At 42.5% G+C, this 18,568-nt stretch overlaps 1 protein-coding gene across 2 annotated transcripts; it reads right to left on the reverse strand.

The window, feature by feature from the left end:
• Positions 1-3,984: 3,984 nt before the first annotated feature.
• scn3b (sodium channel, voltage-gated, type III, beta) lies at positions 3,985-15,310 on the reverse strand. Of its 2 annotated transcripts, XM_037087738.1 has the most exons (6): positions 14,483-15,310; positions 12,467-12,642; positions 12,141-12,369; positions 7,738-7,876; positions 5,641-5,724; positions 3,985-5,002 (listed from the first exon to the last, which is right to left on the reverse strand). In XM_037087738.1, exons 1-5 carry the CDS (start codon positions 14,535-14,537, stop codon positions 5,661-5,663), a joined length of 663 nt encoding a protein of 220 aa, XP_036943633.1. In that variant the 5' UTR covers positions 14,538-15,310; the 3' UTR covers positions 3,985-5,002; positions 5,641-5,660. The 2 variants fall into 2 exon arrangements, with proteins under 2 accessions (XP_036943633.1, XP_036943641.1); XM_037087746.1 differs by lacking the exon at positions 5,641-5,724 and having other exon boundaries at positions 14,483-15,309.
• Between the last annotated feature and the right edge of the window lie 3,258 nt (positions 15,311-18,568).

Consider the following 18,568-nt stretch of genomic DNA (forward strand, 5'->3'; position numbering starts at 1 on the left):
CGCTGTAGTCGCTTGAGTGATGTGTTGTGCCAGCAGCTTTCTGCTCCGTAATATGCATTGACTTTGAAGAATGTGTGAGTCAGGGGCTAAAGGTAAATCTCTAATCAGATATTGACTGAATAATAGTGCAGCCAATTACAATCACAGCCAGGCATTAGTGCGGCTGTGCTGACAGTGTGCATTATTCGACAGCAGATGATTATGAGAACATTTTTTTTTTACCTTCCCCAAATGTGATAAATGTGACATTTGTCAGCCACAAAAAACACACTGAGGTGACCATAGAGTAGTAGCGCTAAAGCAGCATGACTTTTTTTTTTTTTCACGCTACATACGTGTTCACTTTAACATACAAGTTTTCGACACGTAACATTGGGGCGACGTAACGAGTTCTGTTTGTAGTCGGCACCTACGTTATGTCTGACAGATTGTTACAGACCTGGGATTTGTATTTACAACAGTCGCGTTGCACTCAGTATACAATATACATTACTTGTACAGCAATTTTAAAGGTGCAACTGATGTTTTCAAACCTTTACAGCTGTTAATAAATGGTTCAGAAGGCACAAGAAGGCCATAAAGAGTCGAAAAAAAAAAAAAGTCAAAATTCAATATCATCCATGTGTAAATTGAGGGGACAGGTTAATACTTTAGGAAATGCTGGAATCAGGCCAAAAAAGCTGCCTGTCCTTTTTGGGGGGGTTGGATTTAGTTACCTTTGGACCAAGCCAGGCAAACTGTTTGCCCCTGTTTCCAGTCTTTAGGTAAATTTTTTGATAATCCAACTTGCTGCTGGCTCTTCAGCCTTGTATTTACCAGTCAAATGGCCTGTAAGAGTATTATCTGTTCACAGTTTACTCTAGGCAAGATGGCAGACATGTGTATTTTCAAACCTTTCCTTTGTGTTTGGATGAAAAGAAAATTCTGCAGCTGACTGCCAAACCAATTATTAATGTTTAATGTGGTGTATCTGCAGGGATATTTATCCTTAAACAAGATCTAACAAATCTGCTCGATGGCGTGTCACATTTCTAAATTGGCTTACCTTTCAAATAAGCCCTAATGTTTTTTTCTTGTTTTTTTTTTTCCATCACGTTGGCAATTCAAATGATTGCTGGTTTATCATCAACCCAGCCTGATCAGAAGAGAACAGTCTGGCTATCTTTGTTCCAAGACTCTGAATCACAGTTTAATTCATGTCAGCTAAAAGAGAGATTGTTTGCAGTCCAAAAATATCTTCCATCTCTCCTTTGGTTGCAAGTCTATAATTGAGCTGGAACTTGCACATCCAGAGATGCATTCATAAGGTGTGTGGGGTTATGTATGGCAAAGTCAACAGCCCTGCCCTGTCTTTCCGTATACAGCATGAAATGTGTGGAGATTTATAATGAGTGGGTCGCCCCATGGTTATCTCTGAAGAAAGCCCTCCTTGGGAGGAATGATTCAATTTCTGTGTCTCCGTTTGAAATGTGTGCATTCGTTTTCAGCCGCTTAAAGAAAATGGAAATTGGCAGGCGGGAAAATGATTGTGGAAACACCCTGTTAGCAGCAGCTTGGTCTGATACAATGCTTTGAAAAATCCCTTTAGAGTCTCAACCACACAGAGGCTGGACCCCTCAAGAGGGAGAGGAGAGGAGAGGAGAGGAGAGGAGAGGAGAGGAGAGGAGAGGAGAGGGCAGGAAGTTACGTGGTACTCAGGTTAGAATGTGGAAACCCAATGCATAATAATTACTCACTTTGTATCATCAGCGTGGTCCAATCTCTCATAACTCTTTAATGTTAGATAGAGCTCCAGCAAAGTGAGTATCGATCAACAGCAATCAATAACTTGTGTTTCTGGGTTAATTCACTGTCTGGCGGCGTCCAGCATGCTGCAGCGTCAATGCTCGGGCCACAGCCAAGCGTTTCTGATCAAACCCACCCTACGAACACATAGACTCAACAAATCAATCATTTAAAATATCTGAATTTACTTTAAAAAAAAAATTAAAAAAAATACTGCTACCTGCGCACCAGAAATTGCTCTGCTCATCAAAAAATTGTGCAACAGCATCATCTTTTCTTTTTTTTTGATTGACGTTCATAAGTTGTCTTTGATTTTATGTCAACATCTGATGGCATAATGTGCTTTACACTAGGGGGAGACAAAGACCCTTCATGGATGGACAAGCGTCAATGTGCCGCAGATTATAATGATTCAGAATCATAATAAAGGTCAGACTTCATGTCAGAATGAAACATGGCTGCAACTCACAGTCATCCTTACGGCAAAAGATGAGAAAGCGGGTGGGTATGTTGTACTTACACTCACCCACATGGTACAGTGGGCAGTGTTTTATGAGCATGCTTTGTCAGCGGGTTATTGGGCGACGGAGCCCCTTCCTGTCATCACTGACACTTTGTGTAAATTGGCTGTTTACATTTACAAGGGTTAAAGAGTGTTTATAGCTCTCCGCGTGATGTGACTTAACAGAGCACCGAGGCAGTTGGGGCCTTGTGGTTTCACTGAAACGTATATTTGTAGAATGTGGGCCATATTACTGGGTTGTATCCTGAGGGAGGCACATTGTAACAATAGAGAAGGAGAAAGGAGAGACAGTGAGGTGGAGGAGGAAGGGAAGGAGGAGGAGGAGAGAGGAGAGAGGAGGGGGAGGGTCAAAGAATTCCACTTTCACAATAGCTCTCAGAGCCATAATGCCATATTGTCGGAGAGTTTATGGGATGTGCCGCACAATCAATAACCAATTTATGGGAACTTGATGGAAGGATAAAAGGTGTGCTTGTTGCATTACCTGTTTGCCATTCGGACCATATACCTGACCTTGGCAGGTGGTGTCGACGCTCCTGTCCAGGGATGCTCTATCAAGCCTCCTCCTGTAGCAAAGCATGCTGGGTGAGTGGCCTTCATACTTTGAGCAAGTAATAAAGGGCTGTATTACTTTTACAGCTGAGCGTAAATGAATGAGCTATGAACTATCGCATGGTAATATCTTTGCCAGGCAATCTGCCTTGCTACAGGCATGCCTGGGTTGCCATAACAACAGCTGCTGCTATATCTGTCACTGCCGTGGGTCACGGCCAGCTAAAAGAGCAACGTACACCACTCCTCTCTCTCTCGCTCTCTAACTGCCAGTCTTTTCCCGCGTCTTTCTTCCGGTACCTTCACCTTTTGCTACCTTTCGCTGTATTCTGTAACAACGTTCCTGGCCTTTTTCTCCTCCAGCTCTGCTCCCACTAGATAAAACCCTCTGCCTTAAATAACCACACCTCAGCTCTACAGGACACCTAAAGCAAACAAAGTTTACTTCAAGGACAACAAATTTAAGATTGCTTTTAGGTTTTGTCAGTGTCGATGAAACACCAGAGGTGTTCAGCCTGTTTTTTTGTACCTCTACACCACCACAGACACAGATAATAAGGAGAATATAAGACAGAGGCCACTGAGGGTGTTGGCTCATCATTTTGTGCAATATCCACCAGGATATAATGTTGGTAGTCAATATTTCTCCAAACCACATTCACACTTGTACATCTCTTAGACAATGTACCATATTGACATTTCCACAAAGCGTATCATATCACACTGACAGTACATGTTTATGACCTGACTTTCATATCAGGACGTGGAGGGAATAATGGTGGAGTAACAGGCGAGAACACTGCCAAGAGAGCAGTTCAAGACTGCATAGTAAGTCTGACACTTTTAAAGGAGACCTCTAGTTTTTGTGGAACAAAAATACGGGTGTTTTTAAGGAGATCTCGGTACATATCCAGCTGTGTTGCAACCTAACCGGTGCACAGCGCTGTCAAAAAAATGTAACCAAAAGAAAATGTGCCATTGCAAGATTTTAAAAAAGTAATATTTCATCATATGCTCGGTTTGCAGACACACTAGTTGCCCACATTTATTTGGGCGACAGGTTCAGCTGTTTCAGTGCAAAAGTAAGAACTTTTCAGAGAACAGAGGAGCCTCGGCGCATAGAGTGGAATGCATTGTATTTAATAGATCAGAAGCAGCTCACTCTCACAGGAGATATATAGACAAAGAACAGTGTGGTATGATTGAGTCACAATATATATAGATATAAATATGTACAACTCTACAGTGTTGTACTATAGAAAGAGGCACACATTTAGTCTTGATAGCAACAGTCGAAGCTTAAGAGTAATGTTTAGAGTAAGGGTATGCAGTAAGACCTATTAATTGACCTCAGTGCTGAACACGGATCAACAATTCATACAGAGGAGAGTAGAGGAAAAGGCGCCTAGATGAATATAGATCAACTGAAATTGAAAAAGTGACTCAATTCATCTGTTTTTGTATATTTTCCATTAACACCGTGGTTTCACAGATGGCACACAGCAAAACTGGGAGAAATGCACATCCGCACAGTATAAAAGCGATCGCAATCCATTTTCATTAAAAAGACATCAAAAAGAGATACAAACGAAACTGTGACGTAAAGTCTCAGCGTGGTCTATAAAATTGTAATAAAACGACTAAACTAAAACATACAACACAGTCGGTATATAGGTTGTATATAATAACAGCCTCGAGAGCAGCAGGACGGCGACTTCACTTGGGTGTTTTCTGTTTATAGGTTACAAATCACGGCGGCACCACTGACTACGAAGAAAATATCCGTAACTCCAAATAAAGCAGTTAGGCTGGTATTTATCTGGTAATAAGTGCAAGACGCTGACATGATTGTTATGTTATGTTTTTTTAACCTGCTGTATTTGCGAAAGCACTTGATTTCAGATGAGTGGCACGTAGGTAAAACATAACAAAAAAACAACAACAGGGCGAGGAGGAGAAAAAAACTGAGCACGGGGACGTTTCCGACGGGCTTTTCACAAGACGCAGTTGACAGACTGGGGAGGGTTGGTCGGACCGTCTTGGGAGCAATGATACCCTCATCAGGGGCACAGATGAGAGATGTGGAATCTATGCCCTATTTTTGTCAGATGACACCGAAGTCCCAGCGTGATTGGTTAATACCTAAAAAAAAAAGAAAAAAAAAAAAGAGCAGATGACATGTTCAATCTTATTCAACATGAAATGATTTATATGCTAAATAACCAGTGTTGCATCTGCAATATTAAAAACAGAAACATCTAATTCCAATAATCAACACTGTCCTTTAGGATTATTATGATACAGGAGGCCCCCCACTCCCCCTTCATATACATGCAAATGCAATCTATTTCACATGCCTGTAATTTACTATCTTTACTATGCAGATCAATACCAGAGAAGATTGTGATTGAATTGCATATGCTCATATTAAATTGTTGAATGACATTCGAAACAAATTACACCAGTTTCTTCTCTTGTGTAATTTAAAAATGAATTACCCTACATCAAATACAATCATTCTGATACATTTCTAATGGAAAACTCTTGAATGGACTCTGAATGGAAGGTGCGAATGGATAACTAATGACTGAGTGGTGAGAGCTCCAGGAATGAAAGCCCCTTGTTGAAGGGGGGCGAGCGAGAGCAGACACACAGGGGGAGGTGCTGAAGCAACAGGACTGCACAGATACGAGAGATAAAGGTACGAACAATGAGTTGGAAAGAGACAAGGGCGATTTTGAGCGTTCTGGTTCATGGTGAGGGAGTCACATGTAAAATACCGTGTCACTGAAAACCTCTTTTATTCGGTAACAGGAGTGGCTGGAGGGGGTTTCCGCTCAGAGGGAATGGCTAGGTAGTTTGTCCTGCAGGCAGATTGGTAGAAAAGAACAGAGGAGTGTCTGAGAGCAGGTGCTACTCTGTGCCCTCTGTACCACCAGATACCCACAGAGTGATGCTGGTGAAGGTTTGAGCAGCGCTCACCACAGATCAACACGACTGACTGTCCTTCATTTTTGGACTCCATTCAGATGTGTCCATAATTCATGATGCCACAACAATGTACTCCCCCAGAGGGAATTTATTTTAAAAGATAACAACCGTCCCTGTAATGTGAGCAGTGTGGCGCTGGCACGTGCTGCACATCAGGGAGATATGACACCCAGTACTTAACTGCAAACTTCACTGAATAGGAGCCCGATTCAGTAGAGTTGCACAGACACTGTGTAGACGAGGCAACATTAACAATAGTGAAAGAGCTTTGGGGCTCTGTCAGCAAGTTTGAAATATATATAAATATATTTGTATGTCTTTGATTATTGCTATTGCTGCTGCTCTCCATCTTCTTCCTCAGTTACATGACTCACACGAGCCGCTAATGCATCAGAAAATGCCACCTGAAGATGTTCTGGCCTTGGTACATTTCCATTAAGACGAGGTGACACAGAACAGCCTCTTTGAGTGGGTGTAGCTCCTCACTGCGGGAAGTGTTGTCATACAGGTCAATAATGGCTGTGAGGTGGCCTCAAGCCGTTAACTCTTTCAGCCGCGGACACCAGCGAGGTAAACAGAGTTAGACACATTCGATCAGTTGATGCTTAACTTAATGTGCACTCCGGATCTGTGCGCGGATCGATGAATGGTGAGGGCAAAGTGAAAAACTTAAATGTGCCAGTAAATGTACATTAACTTAACATCATTGACTGCTTTCAAAAGGCTTTTCTACAGCTTCCAAATCCAACAAAACACAGAAATATTTGTTGTGTTGCTTGCTGATTTTTTATAATGTTTCAAGACAAAACTACATTACAACTAAATCATTTAACAAATTATCAGGAATATAAGGAATCATAATATAATATAATCTTTTTGTGTGAAAGTGTGAATTTCATATTGTTCAAATGTTGTTGATTGAGATGTTAATTAGGCATTTACGTATCTACAGATTATTATCATGTGTTAATTGTATTAGTTTTGTCCATAAAATGTCAGAAAATACTGAAAAATATCCAGTTTACTGTCGTGTGTGACAAAGACAGCAGCAAATTTGAACTTTTGAGTAACTGGACCCGGCAATTTTTTGGTAGAGGTAAACAAAGACGCCTTACAATCGTATTCTACTGTGTTTACCCCAGGTATAGGATGCCCGCGTGTTAGAAATACATTTTGCATAAGCGTAGCTCCGTGTGACTGCAGTGAGTCTTGGAGATCTGGGATTTGAGATCAGGGTTCATTGTCTGCAAAGCCACAACAACTGGATCAGCATATGTGGTGCATGTCATATGTGATTGTTCCGTCCGCGTCCCGTAAATTGCCTGTTCAAACGTTGCCGACCTGTATTGACTGGCCTTCATCAACAACGGGACAATCCGGTGGGAGCTGACTATACAGGTGCAGTCGGGCCTTTGTCAGAGCTGACAGGGTGACGCTTTCTGAAGGAGTTGCAAATCCACCACGGATGTAAAGAGGTTGTTTGGGGGGGAAAAAAAGAGCAGTCAGCAGTGCTTGGAATTATTCAGGTCTGTCAGGCAGTTTAAGTGAGAAGACAGATTACTGTTGCAGGAGGGTTACGAACGAATGCAGTTTAGACCGAATCACCTCGCTGCCTGTCTATTTGCTGTCTGACTCTTTCCCTTCCTCTCTGTCCTGCCTTCCTCTTCCTCTTGATTGCCTCCTACATCTCTCTGTCTGACATACATCTGAGGTTTTAAAGAGCAGAAACTCGGGCACACACAGGTACACACTTTCACCACACTGCCTTGTAAAGAGAAAAGTTAGTACACAATATGCATCTGTTGACAGCAGGCACGTCTTCAGTATGCGCAGCGTGCCTCGACTCTTATTTGTGTCTGCGTCTGACAGTGTGTCTGTACACTCACGCTGTGTCCTGCGTCTGCTCATCGGACTTGGAGATCTTCCTGTAGCAGTAGACCATTTCTACCAGCAGCCAGAAGGTCAGGAACACCAGCAGCACATACATCATGATCTCAGAGTAGAGCGCCGTGGTGTCTGTGCTGGCTGCGGAGCACAAACGACAGCAAAGGAACATGTTTTATTCAGCCTGCGTCGCACCTGTGAGTGTTTAATGTGTTGAGTAGAGCAAGGGGAGACTTATCTATTCACAGGTTTCAGAAAAGTATGCCGAGCTCGGTCATCTATGTGCAACACTGCTGACCCATAATCAGCTGCCAGGCGTGATAGGTAAGGCAATATTTCTGTGCTGACATTGCTATGCAGCTGAACTTAAAGCAAATGCAGAGTCATGTTTTTTTTTTTTTTTCTGGTGTGCATCCATTTTGAAGATACACCACGAATGATGCTACTGTATGTTGCATACAGAACATTATGACCATACCTATAAGTTAATGATAACGGAGCCTAGGGAGTTAAAGGTGCCCTGTGGAGTACACAAAATCTCTGTTAACATTCATTCATACGTGCATCGTGCATATCCATAAGGTCTAATAAACACCTCAATTTCTGTCCTCATAAAACATTAGTAAGATCAATTTTACAGGTTTTCAAAACCTCCACAGGGTTCCTTTAGTAAAGGACTAAGATGAAAATGCAAAGTCACAGTGGTTCTCAGGGTGCAGCACAGATGTTAAGACATATGATGACCTCATTTTGGCTCAAATGTTAGTTTCATGTTTACAAATGTAAAAGCATTATCAGTTAATTTAGTCATATTATTACAATTAATAAAGGTGATTGAGGCTCACATTTTTTTCAAGTCTCTCTTATAATACTCATTCGCCCTGATGAAAAAATCAAACAGGTTTATCCAAAGTTTATCTGTAGTTCACCAAATCATGTGGGTACTGTATTCAAAGTTCCATTCTTTTTAGGACAGAATTCCCTCGTTGTGTTTCACCAGACAATGTTCCTCACTGCAGCTACGGCACAAGACTGGTAACAGATGGAGAAGGGGTTTTACATTACAAAGTCTTCTAATTCAGACTAAATTGGAAGTAAATTAAAATACTTGAGTCAAAAGAAGAAAGAAAATCTTCCCTGGCTTTGATTGTTTGATTTGCCTACTGCACTTTCATTGTCTTTGTCTTTATTGCTTTCTTACTGTGTGTATCCCATTCACATTTTCCAGTGCCAGTGCTTTTAACAGCAAGTCTCCCCCTCTGCTCCGAGCACCCAGTCCAGGCATACTGGACTCAGCTAATAGGACCAGTAGCTTCATTGCTAACTGGGCTTACTAGCCAATGGCTTATACAGTTCAGACTGTCACTCGGGTGATACGCTGCCCCCAAATTGTTGTTTTGTTGTTGAGTATCAGTTCAGCAGGGGGCCATTTCTTGCGCATTGCACCTTTAATTGAACTGTATTTATTGCTTTATTGTTGCTTTCACTGCTTTCTGTTTTGATAGTCATGTCGATTGTTTGCGTTGCCTATTTAAAGGAAAAGTTCGCACAAAAATGACACTTCACACGTGCGGTCAAGCTTCTGCACCCAGTTAAAGTGAAGATTTCATGTATTTATTTATTAATTATATTTTTAAAAAAATCTCCCATCGAGTTTGTTCAGTTGTCAAATAGTAATTTTCCTGTTAGGCTCCAGGTATGTTACACCTACACTTACGTATACTTACACTTCGCATGGGGTCGAGCACATAATAACTGAGTTTTCATCAGTTTTGTGTGAACTACTATGAACTATTTACTGCCTGTGGTTGAAATCTGATATAGCTACTAACTGAGGCTGTTATGAATATCTTACACAGCGTGAGGACTATGGATTTTCTCCACCACTTACACTATAAATGCATTACTAAGGGATCTTCTCATGGCCAGTATGAACAGGAGGAGTGATTACGGCAAACAAAAGGCCGTTCCAATGCACACATGGGACTTTTAAAAAAAAATGTGAACCATCAAAAATGGGATTATAAGCCACTGTGAACCACTGTGCCAGTGAGCGTGCACCAAATTCCAGAAAGCCTGCTGACCAGACAGTTGACAGCTTTCACTGATTTGATTCTGCAGCCTCTGCAAATAGAGGCTCCGGGTGTAACATAATCCCTTCCGATGGAAAAGCACCGATGTTTGCTGTGGGCTAATCCATTCTACTGCTATGGACATCATTACTGTAACATGATTCCCAAGCTGTAATCTACAGTACACTGATGACGGCTTTGTGAAATTTGACACCACAGTTGTATGGGACGTGACTGAGAGGCTTTCACATGTGTAGAGAAGATCAAACTGTAGTATATTATGAAAGTTGCACTTCCGAGGACAATCACAATCCAATTTGCTCTCTGGGCTGCAACTCGCCTGTCTTTATATGCCTCTGATAGTGAACTATATACCACATGCAGGCAGATTTTAAATCATGTTAAGTCAAAGAAATGGGAAGAAGTAAAGAGTTCCAAATATACATGTTGTGCTGTATATTCAATCAATGTAGAAAAATGACACATTCAGCAAGCCAAGCATTCGGGAAAGCAGAATACATTACCCCTCATATTAGATAGCAAAGTAGTTGGTTTGAATTAACCCCTTCACTGACAACAGAAGAAAAGCTTGGATGAACAATAACAGGCAGACAAAACATAACACATAGATTATTCCTCTTCAGCACGGTCACAACAAAAGTGGGAGAGAAGGAAAGTGGCGTTATTAGTGGCAGGCTGCCCTCACAATGATGCATCACTTAGCGAGAATGAGTCGGAAATATATAATAAAATGCAGGAAAAAAAAAAAAAACCCACTTAAAGCAGACTGATAAACAAATTGAGCACTCAACACACAGAGGTCAACACGGCACAGACTGTTTCTACCAGGAGGGAACGTAAATCAACACGCCAGAGCTGAACCGCTTCTCAGAATAAACTGCGTGCAACTGTATCATCACTGTCGTCTTGTTTAATGTGATACGCTGGGCCACTCAGTGTTCAGACGTGCATTGCTGCAGCAGAAACACGAATGGCGCTGCAAAGCAAATCATTTGGATTAAATTCGCTGTCAGCATAAATCAGTTCTGCTCAAACTGCAAAGCATGCACGATAAATATACTTTACACAGACAGATTCTAGGTAGGTATTTGACATATTTATCAGTACAACCGCTTGTGTTTCAGCAGAAGCTGTTCAAGTTAAAGTAACAAACTCACTTTATGGAGAAAGATGAGACTCCTCTCCAGGGTGTCAAATAGTCACGCTTTGGGCTGGGCGATGAACTGATGAGACTCATCTTACTCCAGAAGGGAGCATGTTGTTGCTTTAAAGCTGCTGTAAGTGATATCTTTTTAGATAAAAAAAAGTGTTTAATATTTATATATCTCTATGTTGTAATCACCATTACAGAGAGGTCAATAACCCATGTCACTCCTCCTCCTGCTCGAAATGTTCTGGCACTCCCTCCCACTTTAACAAATCAGGACAGAGAACTCCTTTCCTGTCCTAACTAAAATGAGGGTTAGCTTGCAGCAGATTTAACTAAGCCAAAACGTGTAAGTATGACAAAACATTTTGGTTAACTAACTTGAGAAAAGAACTAAAGCTAACTATATCCATAATAACACATTGTGACCTTCTTAAATGCTGCTCCTGAAAAGTATTGCACATCTTATAATAAAACATTAAAATAACACAGGGCAAACAAACCCACTTTAGAGATTAACAATACAAAATACTGTAATAATTAGTTATTAAACATAGCTAATATTCACATGAAGGCCAACTATTAATTAAACATTTACTGGAGAGGTTCTAGCCTTTTTTAATTTGCCATCCAGATCATTACGTATAAGAAAAACACTTTTTAAAGGTGCAACATTAATTAAGATTACTAAAATAGTGTGATAGTCGGTCGGTAAACAAAACGTAACCCCGGTGCTCTGAGCTCCCAGTTCGGGTCAGCTGCACAGCTAGCTGGGCTAATTAGCTAATGGCAGCCGCACTTGGCAGCTACACTCAGCAGCAGTTACCGGTTACTCTGGTGAAACCGTGCACCCCTATTTATGTATATATGTCTTAAGGCCAGTTATACATATTGCACCTTTAAAGTGAGAGCTTCCGTGTCAGATTTAAGTTGCTAATTTCTTGGGCCTGATGACTACTTTCTGGAACCTCTCCTCGCCCGAGACGCACGACACACTCCGGTCTGAGGTCTGAGAAACTCCAGGCTGTTACTGCAGTCAGACAAGCTGCGATAACAGCCGGCCTTAACAATGAGCTCCACTCACACAGCGACCAAGCATTTGGCTAAGGCTGAGCACAGGCAGCATGGAAAAACACATAAGAAAGTGGTAAATTATCAGCCGCACCTTTCTCTATCACCCTCAGCTTGATGTCCTTGGAGACGGAGACTGACGGAGTGAAGAAGTCAAACTCAAACTCTCGAAGTACGATGCACTCGTAGACGCCGCTGTCGTTGAAGGTGACATTTTTGATTTCGATGGAGACGTCCTGCAGGTCCTGGCTCCCTCTCCAGGTCAGACGGCCCTTAAATGGTCCGTCCAACTCAATCGGGGATTCGTCCACGTACTTGTATATCTGACAGAGAGGAAAGGCATGCAGACATGTATAACATAAACACACTTAGTATGAGCACATGTGTCATGTCAAATATACGACGGCAGCAGCAACCTACAGGAGTCTTGTCCTCTGCGATGTCGTCTGTGTTCGGCATGAAGAACCACTGCACGGTCGTCTTGGGTTTGATCTCCTCCCTCCTCAAACAGGCGATGCAGGTCAGCATCATGGGTTTCCCCAGGACCGCCTCTGTAGCCGACGGGACTTCCACACATACTGGCTGGCTCAGGTGGACTGGAGGAGCATGAAACGGTCACAGGCGTTTAGTACAGCAGCCGGCCTGATGGCAACTCTGTCAACATGTTCAGCTCCAGTCAAGTTGTTGACATTACTCGGGTGTTTGAGCTGCACCGTGCAGACTTTGACACTAGAAGGCTGTTATCACACACGCACACATGCTGAAGGGTGAAAGCCTATTTGCGCTCACCTCAATATCTGAGTGTAAGGTGGCTAAGTACTAGATGATTTTTTTTTTGACAGCCCATCATGTTCACATGTTTATGTCGACAGGTGGTGGGGGGGCGTGAAGGTTTTGTAGTTCATTCTCCTGAACAACTGTTTGTTTTGTCTTGTTTTAAAATGAAAAAAAAAAACAAAAAAAAAAACCTAACAAAACAAGAAGATAAAACGGCTCCATACAGCATGCCTGACGTAATCCAAGTCTCTGGAAGTCCTGGAGACACTGTAGCTGCCAGGCTAAAAGTGTTAGCGCACCATGTCAAGTGGACGGCCTTGCTTGAATGCACACTTTTCAGACCAATTTGGGCTCTCAGGGCTTCTGGGGACATTAATTATCCTGTGCGAGCTGTGCGGAGACATTTTATGGTTTTGTTTTTTTTCAACACTTCAAAACAAGTTGCCGTCGACTTCGGCTGTTGAGGAGAGAGGACACTGCGACACCATTTTGCCGTGAAGCTCCCGCAATGTTTTTTTTTCCCGCAATGACTTTTCATTAGCATGGGGGTGAGGAGATAATGGCTGAATTTTCATTTCTGGTTTAACCTTCCTTTAAGTGGGGGAGAACATTTAAACAGTGCGCTGCAGCTGTTTCACTGTTTGACATCTCTTCTAACACCCACAACTGAACCTGAAGTTTCCTCAGACTACATTCACAAGTCCATCAAAGATAAAATCAGCTGTCAATCTTGTACAGTGACATTTTCAGCCTTCACCCAATTACTTTTTCTTAATCTCTATTAACAAGATCATGGTCACAGTGGTGGTCAAGAGGTTGTGGAAACCTGTGCTTACAATGAATCCGACGTTGAGCCAGACAGCTCAGTGAGCATTGAAAAAGGCACAAATTCAATTATTCGGCTCCGCGGGCAGTGGGGAGACTCGAGTCACAATACTGATAGCAAATCCGAGATTGTCCAGGCCAGTAAGCACTAATGACGGCCTCTGCCCATCATTATTAGCTGGCAGAAGGAGGGATAAAAAAAAAGGGAGGGAGGGTGGCCGGTGGTGTTGGATGCAGGGACTGTGGAAGGAGTGATTGAAAAAAAAATAAAAGCATTAAAAGAGAAAGAATAATTACAGGGAAAAGGATTATAAACACAGAGATGGGATTTCTTGTGAAGGGGCAAGAGAGGCAGTATAATCTCAGTGAGCTCGCCACATGGACGTCTTTGTGTTGTGTGACTGCTGCCCTGCTGGGTCCTGGTGCTCTTATGTAACCCACAGCCCCCCCTGGGCAGACAGTGACAACATCGATTCCATCTCATCCTTTTTTTTTGTTTTCCTTTTTTTCTCTCTCTTTTCACCGAGGGGCTCATGCAAACACATGGAAAAAGGGGAGGGCGTTGGAAGCAGCGAGGAGACAAGAGAGCGGAGGGAAAAGTGGAGAAAGGGTAGATATATAGCGTAACCCTGCTGTCCTCTGCTCAGTGGCTGCATTGATTTGTCTTTAATGCTGACAGCAGTGAGCGCAGCTGAACCTGTTTTGCAGACTGGGGGTTTAGAGGGGAGGTTCACGTGGCACCAACAAGGCCTGCCGCCGGTGCATCCATGGGGTGAGACATGCGACAAACAAACAGTACACTTGACATCTTGCCATATTTCTTTATGTGCTTACCTGCAAAAAACAAAAGCACCAAAGTTTGCAGATGAACTCTGGTGTGAGTTATCATATTAGGCTCTTTCTTGGGGCTGCTGGTGGACAGTGTCCCTCTGACTTGCAGGAGTGACCCTTGAAGTTGTGTCAGGAGTGAGACAGGAGAGGAGGAGGTGCTGAGATGACTTCAGGACCACGGACAGCGCCTCTCCTCGGCGGATGAGCGCGCAGGTGCGACTGAAAATCCCCAAACTGTCTTCTTCTTCAGAAAAAAGAAAAAAAAAAGAAAAAAAGAAAAAAGATTTTTTTTTTCTTTTAAGAATGGCACGATTTCAAACTATAGAAAGAGTTGCGGAAGTCGTCACCCGCTCATCCATAAACAGGAGCCTTCCTGCTATCCCCCCTTCTTGACGCGCCAGTCATCATCTATCTAGACGGATCTCAACTTCACCATCCCCTCCACTCGGCGGAATACATAAAATAGTTCCTCGTCCCGAACTGCTGTCATCCACTCCGGATCCTTCCAGAAAAGAAGACAAAAAGAAAAAAGAAAAAAAAAAAACAAGCGAGGAGGAGGAGGAGGAAGAAGAAGAGGAGGAGGAGGAGGAGGAACCTGTGGATTCTCACAAGCCGATCCAGTCAGTCACTGTTTGTTGCTCACAGACGCTCAGCGGCGGCGGCAGCCCTCCTGCAGCATGACTCCATTGATTGTTTCAAGTCTGTTTTCCTCCATTAAAGATGACTGATGACATTTCCCAGCCGCGGTTCTCTGCCTTTGTTTTTTTCTTCTTTTTTTTTTTCTTTCTCCCAGCAGTCACTTTAGCGTCGGCAGAGCGAGGCGGGTGGGGGGGGCGCGGATACGCATGCGTGAGTCACTCCCTCCTACTCCAGTCCACAGTGAGCATGAGCGCCTTGTTGTCATTCAGAGGGAGGCCGGGCCCGGCGCGTCGTGTCAGGCTGTTTGCTTCTGACTGCAGGAGCCACACAAACACCCGCGAAACCCGAAACCTCGTGCAAATCACTTCATTAGAACAGGTGAAGGCGCAACTCAGCATGTCACGTGTTATGTAATCTGGTTGAGCCTGATCATAAGGTTTGTTAAACATCGGTGCGCTCGCATTGTTCCCCGTTACCTTTAACTCTACAGTGTGTGTTCTGGTCTGGCTCTGTATACTCGGAAGTCGTGACGGATCCATGTCCGTGGCTTCCCGCAGCGATGAAGCTGATCAAATACTGTGCAGGACCCGAGCTGCTAATCTAATGATCTCCTGTTCTCTGCACTGAAAAGGGCCTGACCTTTTCCTGCCATATACTGTCTATAATTGGTACAAACCTGTCTACGCTCCAACAACGATCTTCTCTTCCTCCCCTCATCCTTTAATTTGCGCAGTTTAGTTTTGTGGGGATGAAGTTTTAATCAGGAGGGAAAGATCTTCATTGATTTTTTTTTTTTTCATGCCTTAACAAACTGTCTTTGTTTCCATGACTGAAGAAACAAAATAGACAAACTGATCTTCAAGAAAAACACAATTTCATACTGTTTATATGTGGCGGACCCTGCCACCTTTCCGGCAGCTTGTTTATACACTGGTTTGTATTATTATCTTATATTAAAACTCAGAGTTCAAATATTAATATGAATATGAATATTGCACCTTTAAAGCCACACGTTTATATTTTTCATTTGGACATATTAAAGCAAAACATGCTTGTGTTTTGTGTTATTTTGAGTTAAGGTGGGTTATAGAGTAGTTCAAGAATCTATAGGACTGTAAAACCAAAATTGTTCCCAAACAAGCTACATAGTGCACCTTTAGGGTATAAGCAATGCTAAATGTGAGGAATAAAGATGAAATCTTTTCACTCACGCAGTCTAATGATTCACTGGCTCAGGTAGGGAAAAGATTGAAACCTTTTCCTGTCCATCACACCCACACAACCTGCAGCAGAGAGGACTGAAGTGACTGCTGAACAGTGTAATTATATCACTTTTTTTTTTTCCTTCCTCTGGCTGAAAGCTGCAGCACTTTGACAATCTTGTAAAGGCTGAAAAGATGTGATGAGAATGCAATGAAATGGCCGAAACACCGAATACACCCATTGCTTTTTATTCCGACTCCCATCCAATTTGAATATGAATGTAATATTAATATACAATTTCCTCTCTTTCACAAATCTCTATTTTCTTCATCTTGCACGATGGGCTGTGCTTCTTTTAAAGAAACCCTTTAAAAGATCACTGATTATATGCTCAAATACCTCAGGTTCGTCTTTTTGGTGTGTTCACAAGAAAGGAAACCGACTTTTTGATTATTCAGCGTCTACATTCAAAAGAATATAAAACCATCTTTAATATGCGAGAGGAAATGTCTCAGTAATCCAACTGCCATGCTCCTCTGTATCTATATCTTGGTCTATATGTCACATGCTAAATTCTTATCTTTCCTTTCAAATGTTGTTTGTTTTTTTTCTTCCATCCACCATGTTTCCAAGATGCACGCCAAGAAATCCGGATTACCACGACGTCTGATGTTGTTATCTGTCAACTCTGTGAAAGAACAGAGGAAATAGGTTATGGGAATAGGTTGAGATGAACCACGTGACATCCTCAAGCCTGAAAGAGTCACGATAATCTCACTTTGACATCACGGCATTTAATCTTGCATCCATTGTATCTGGAGTAGCGAAAGGATTATTCTCTGGTATCATAGCAATCAGGGAGGGAGGTTTGTATTATATTTTTCTTTTAAAATGGCTCAAGGGAAAAAAAAATATAAAACTATACATTGCTTTGCTTTTTTTTTTTAATCTGTAAACATGAAAAACTGTTAGAGGAGTAAATCCACTGGTATTCCAGTGGTTACTGGTGCAGATTTTGATGCGAAAAGAACGGCAAAGAGAGGCAGCTGAGTGCACTCTTGTGTTGCTGTCAGCATCAGCAGTAGGCTGGCACTCTGAGGGAGCGGACTAAATATGGCAGGCCTGGTTGAACCACATCCTGCAGATAAGGAAACCATAGCAACAGTAATGCAGTGCCATGGCGACTACAGGAGGAGGCCCGCTTAGCGACAGACTCAGGACGACAACACGAGCCTGCTCTCTTGTTCACAGGCTTCCGACGTGTTTGACTCACTGTCTTCAAATAGAGGAAAAAGGTGAATAAATAATGTGTTAACATCCTTCAAGAGATGTCGCTCCGTGGTCAGAGCTGAGAGCTTTAAATAGAGCAAGTGTGTCTGTAAAACAGGAGAGCAAGAGGACAGTTTTGTGGGGTGAGTTTACGGGGAAACACAGCGTTAATCAGCAGTTTACATAAGGGAGTAAATAATTAAAGTGACTGTGTGTATAAACAAGTGGGTTAGATGGAGTGTGTGCACATGTATGTACTGTACACATCATTGTGTGTGTGCGTGTGTGTGTGCTGTGCCCCTTGAGGATGTACTGCACACAACAGATTTCCAGGGATTTGGAAGGATTTCAAGATTATAACATGATTACAGCAGACAGCCACGGGTAAATCATATTGGAAACTGAGATGTAAAGGCTCATGTGTGGCTCGCCGGAAAAACCTCCTAATACGGGAGTTTACTTATCTCTGTAAACATCTACAGCCTGTAGGTATTCCTGCTCCATCTGTGTCTGTACACACCGCACTGTGGCGTCAACATTCAGTGCGTGTACATACATATGTGTTGGAGCTGCCGATTGAGTGTGACATAACACAAGACATAAGGTGATGTGCGAAGTTCCATTGCCGTCTTCACTGTTAACCAACAACCGTAGAGAGATGAATGGACGCCTCTTCCGGTGGAACACCATACGATCTTTGTTACATATTTTAAACAAAAAAAGGTAGTGAATGGCAAGAGATCGTGTTTGGATTGTTCTGTGAATATAACACGTGATTTTTTTTTTTTTCAACTAGAGAAAGTTTGTCATAAAACTAATGAAATGTGATGTGATGTCATCTCGTTTAACCCTAACTCACATAGCTGCATTTATCAATACCCTGCTTGACCCCTAGACAAGATGTAACTGCACAGCAGAGTACTGGCTGCTGCCTGTATGCATACTCGGCTCCGCCACTGCAATCAAGCCTATTAGCCA

This window comes from Acanthopagrus latus, chromosome 2, assembly GCF_904848185.1.
Source record: "Acanthopagrus latus isolate v.2019 chromosome 2, fAcaLat1.1, whole genome shotgun sequence".
NCBI lineage: Eukaryota > Metazoa > Chordata > Actinopteri > Spariformes > Sparidae > Acanthopagrus > Acanthopagrus latus.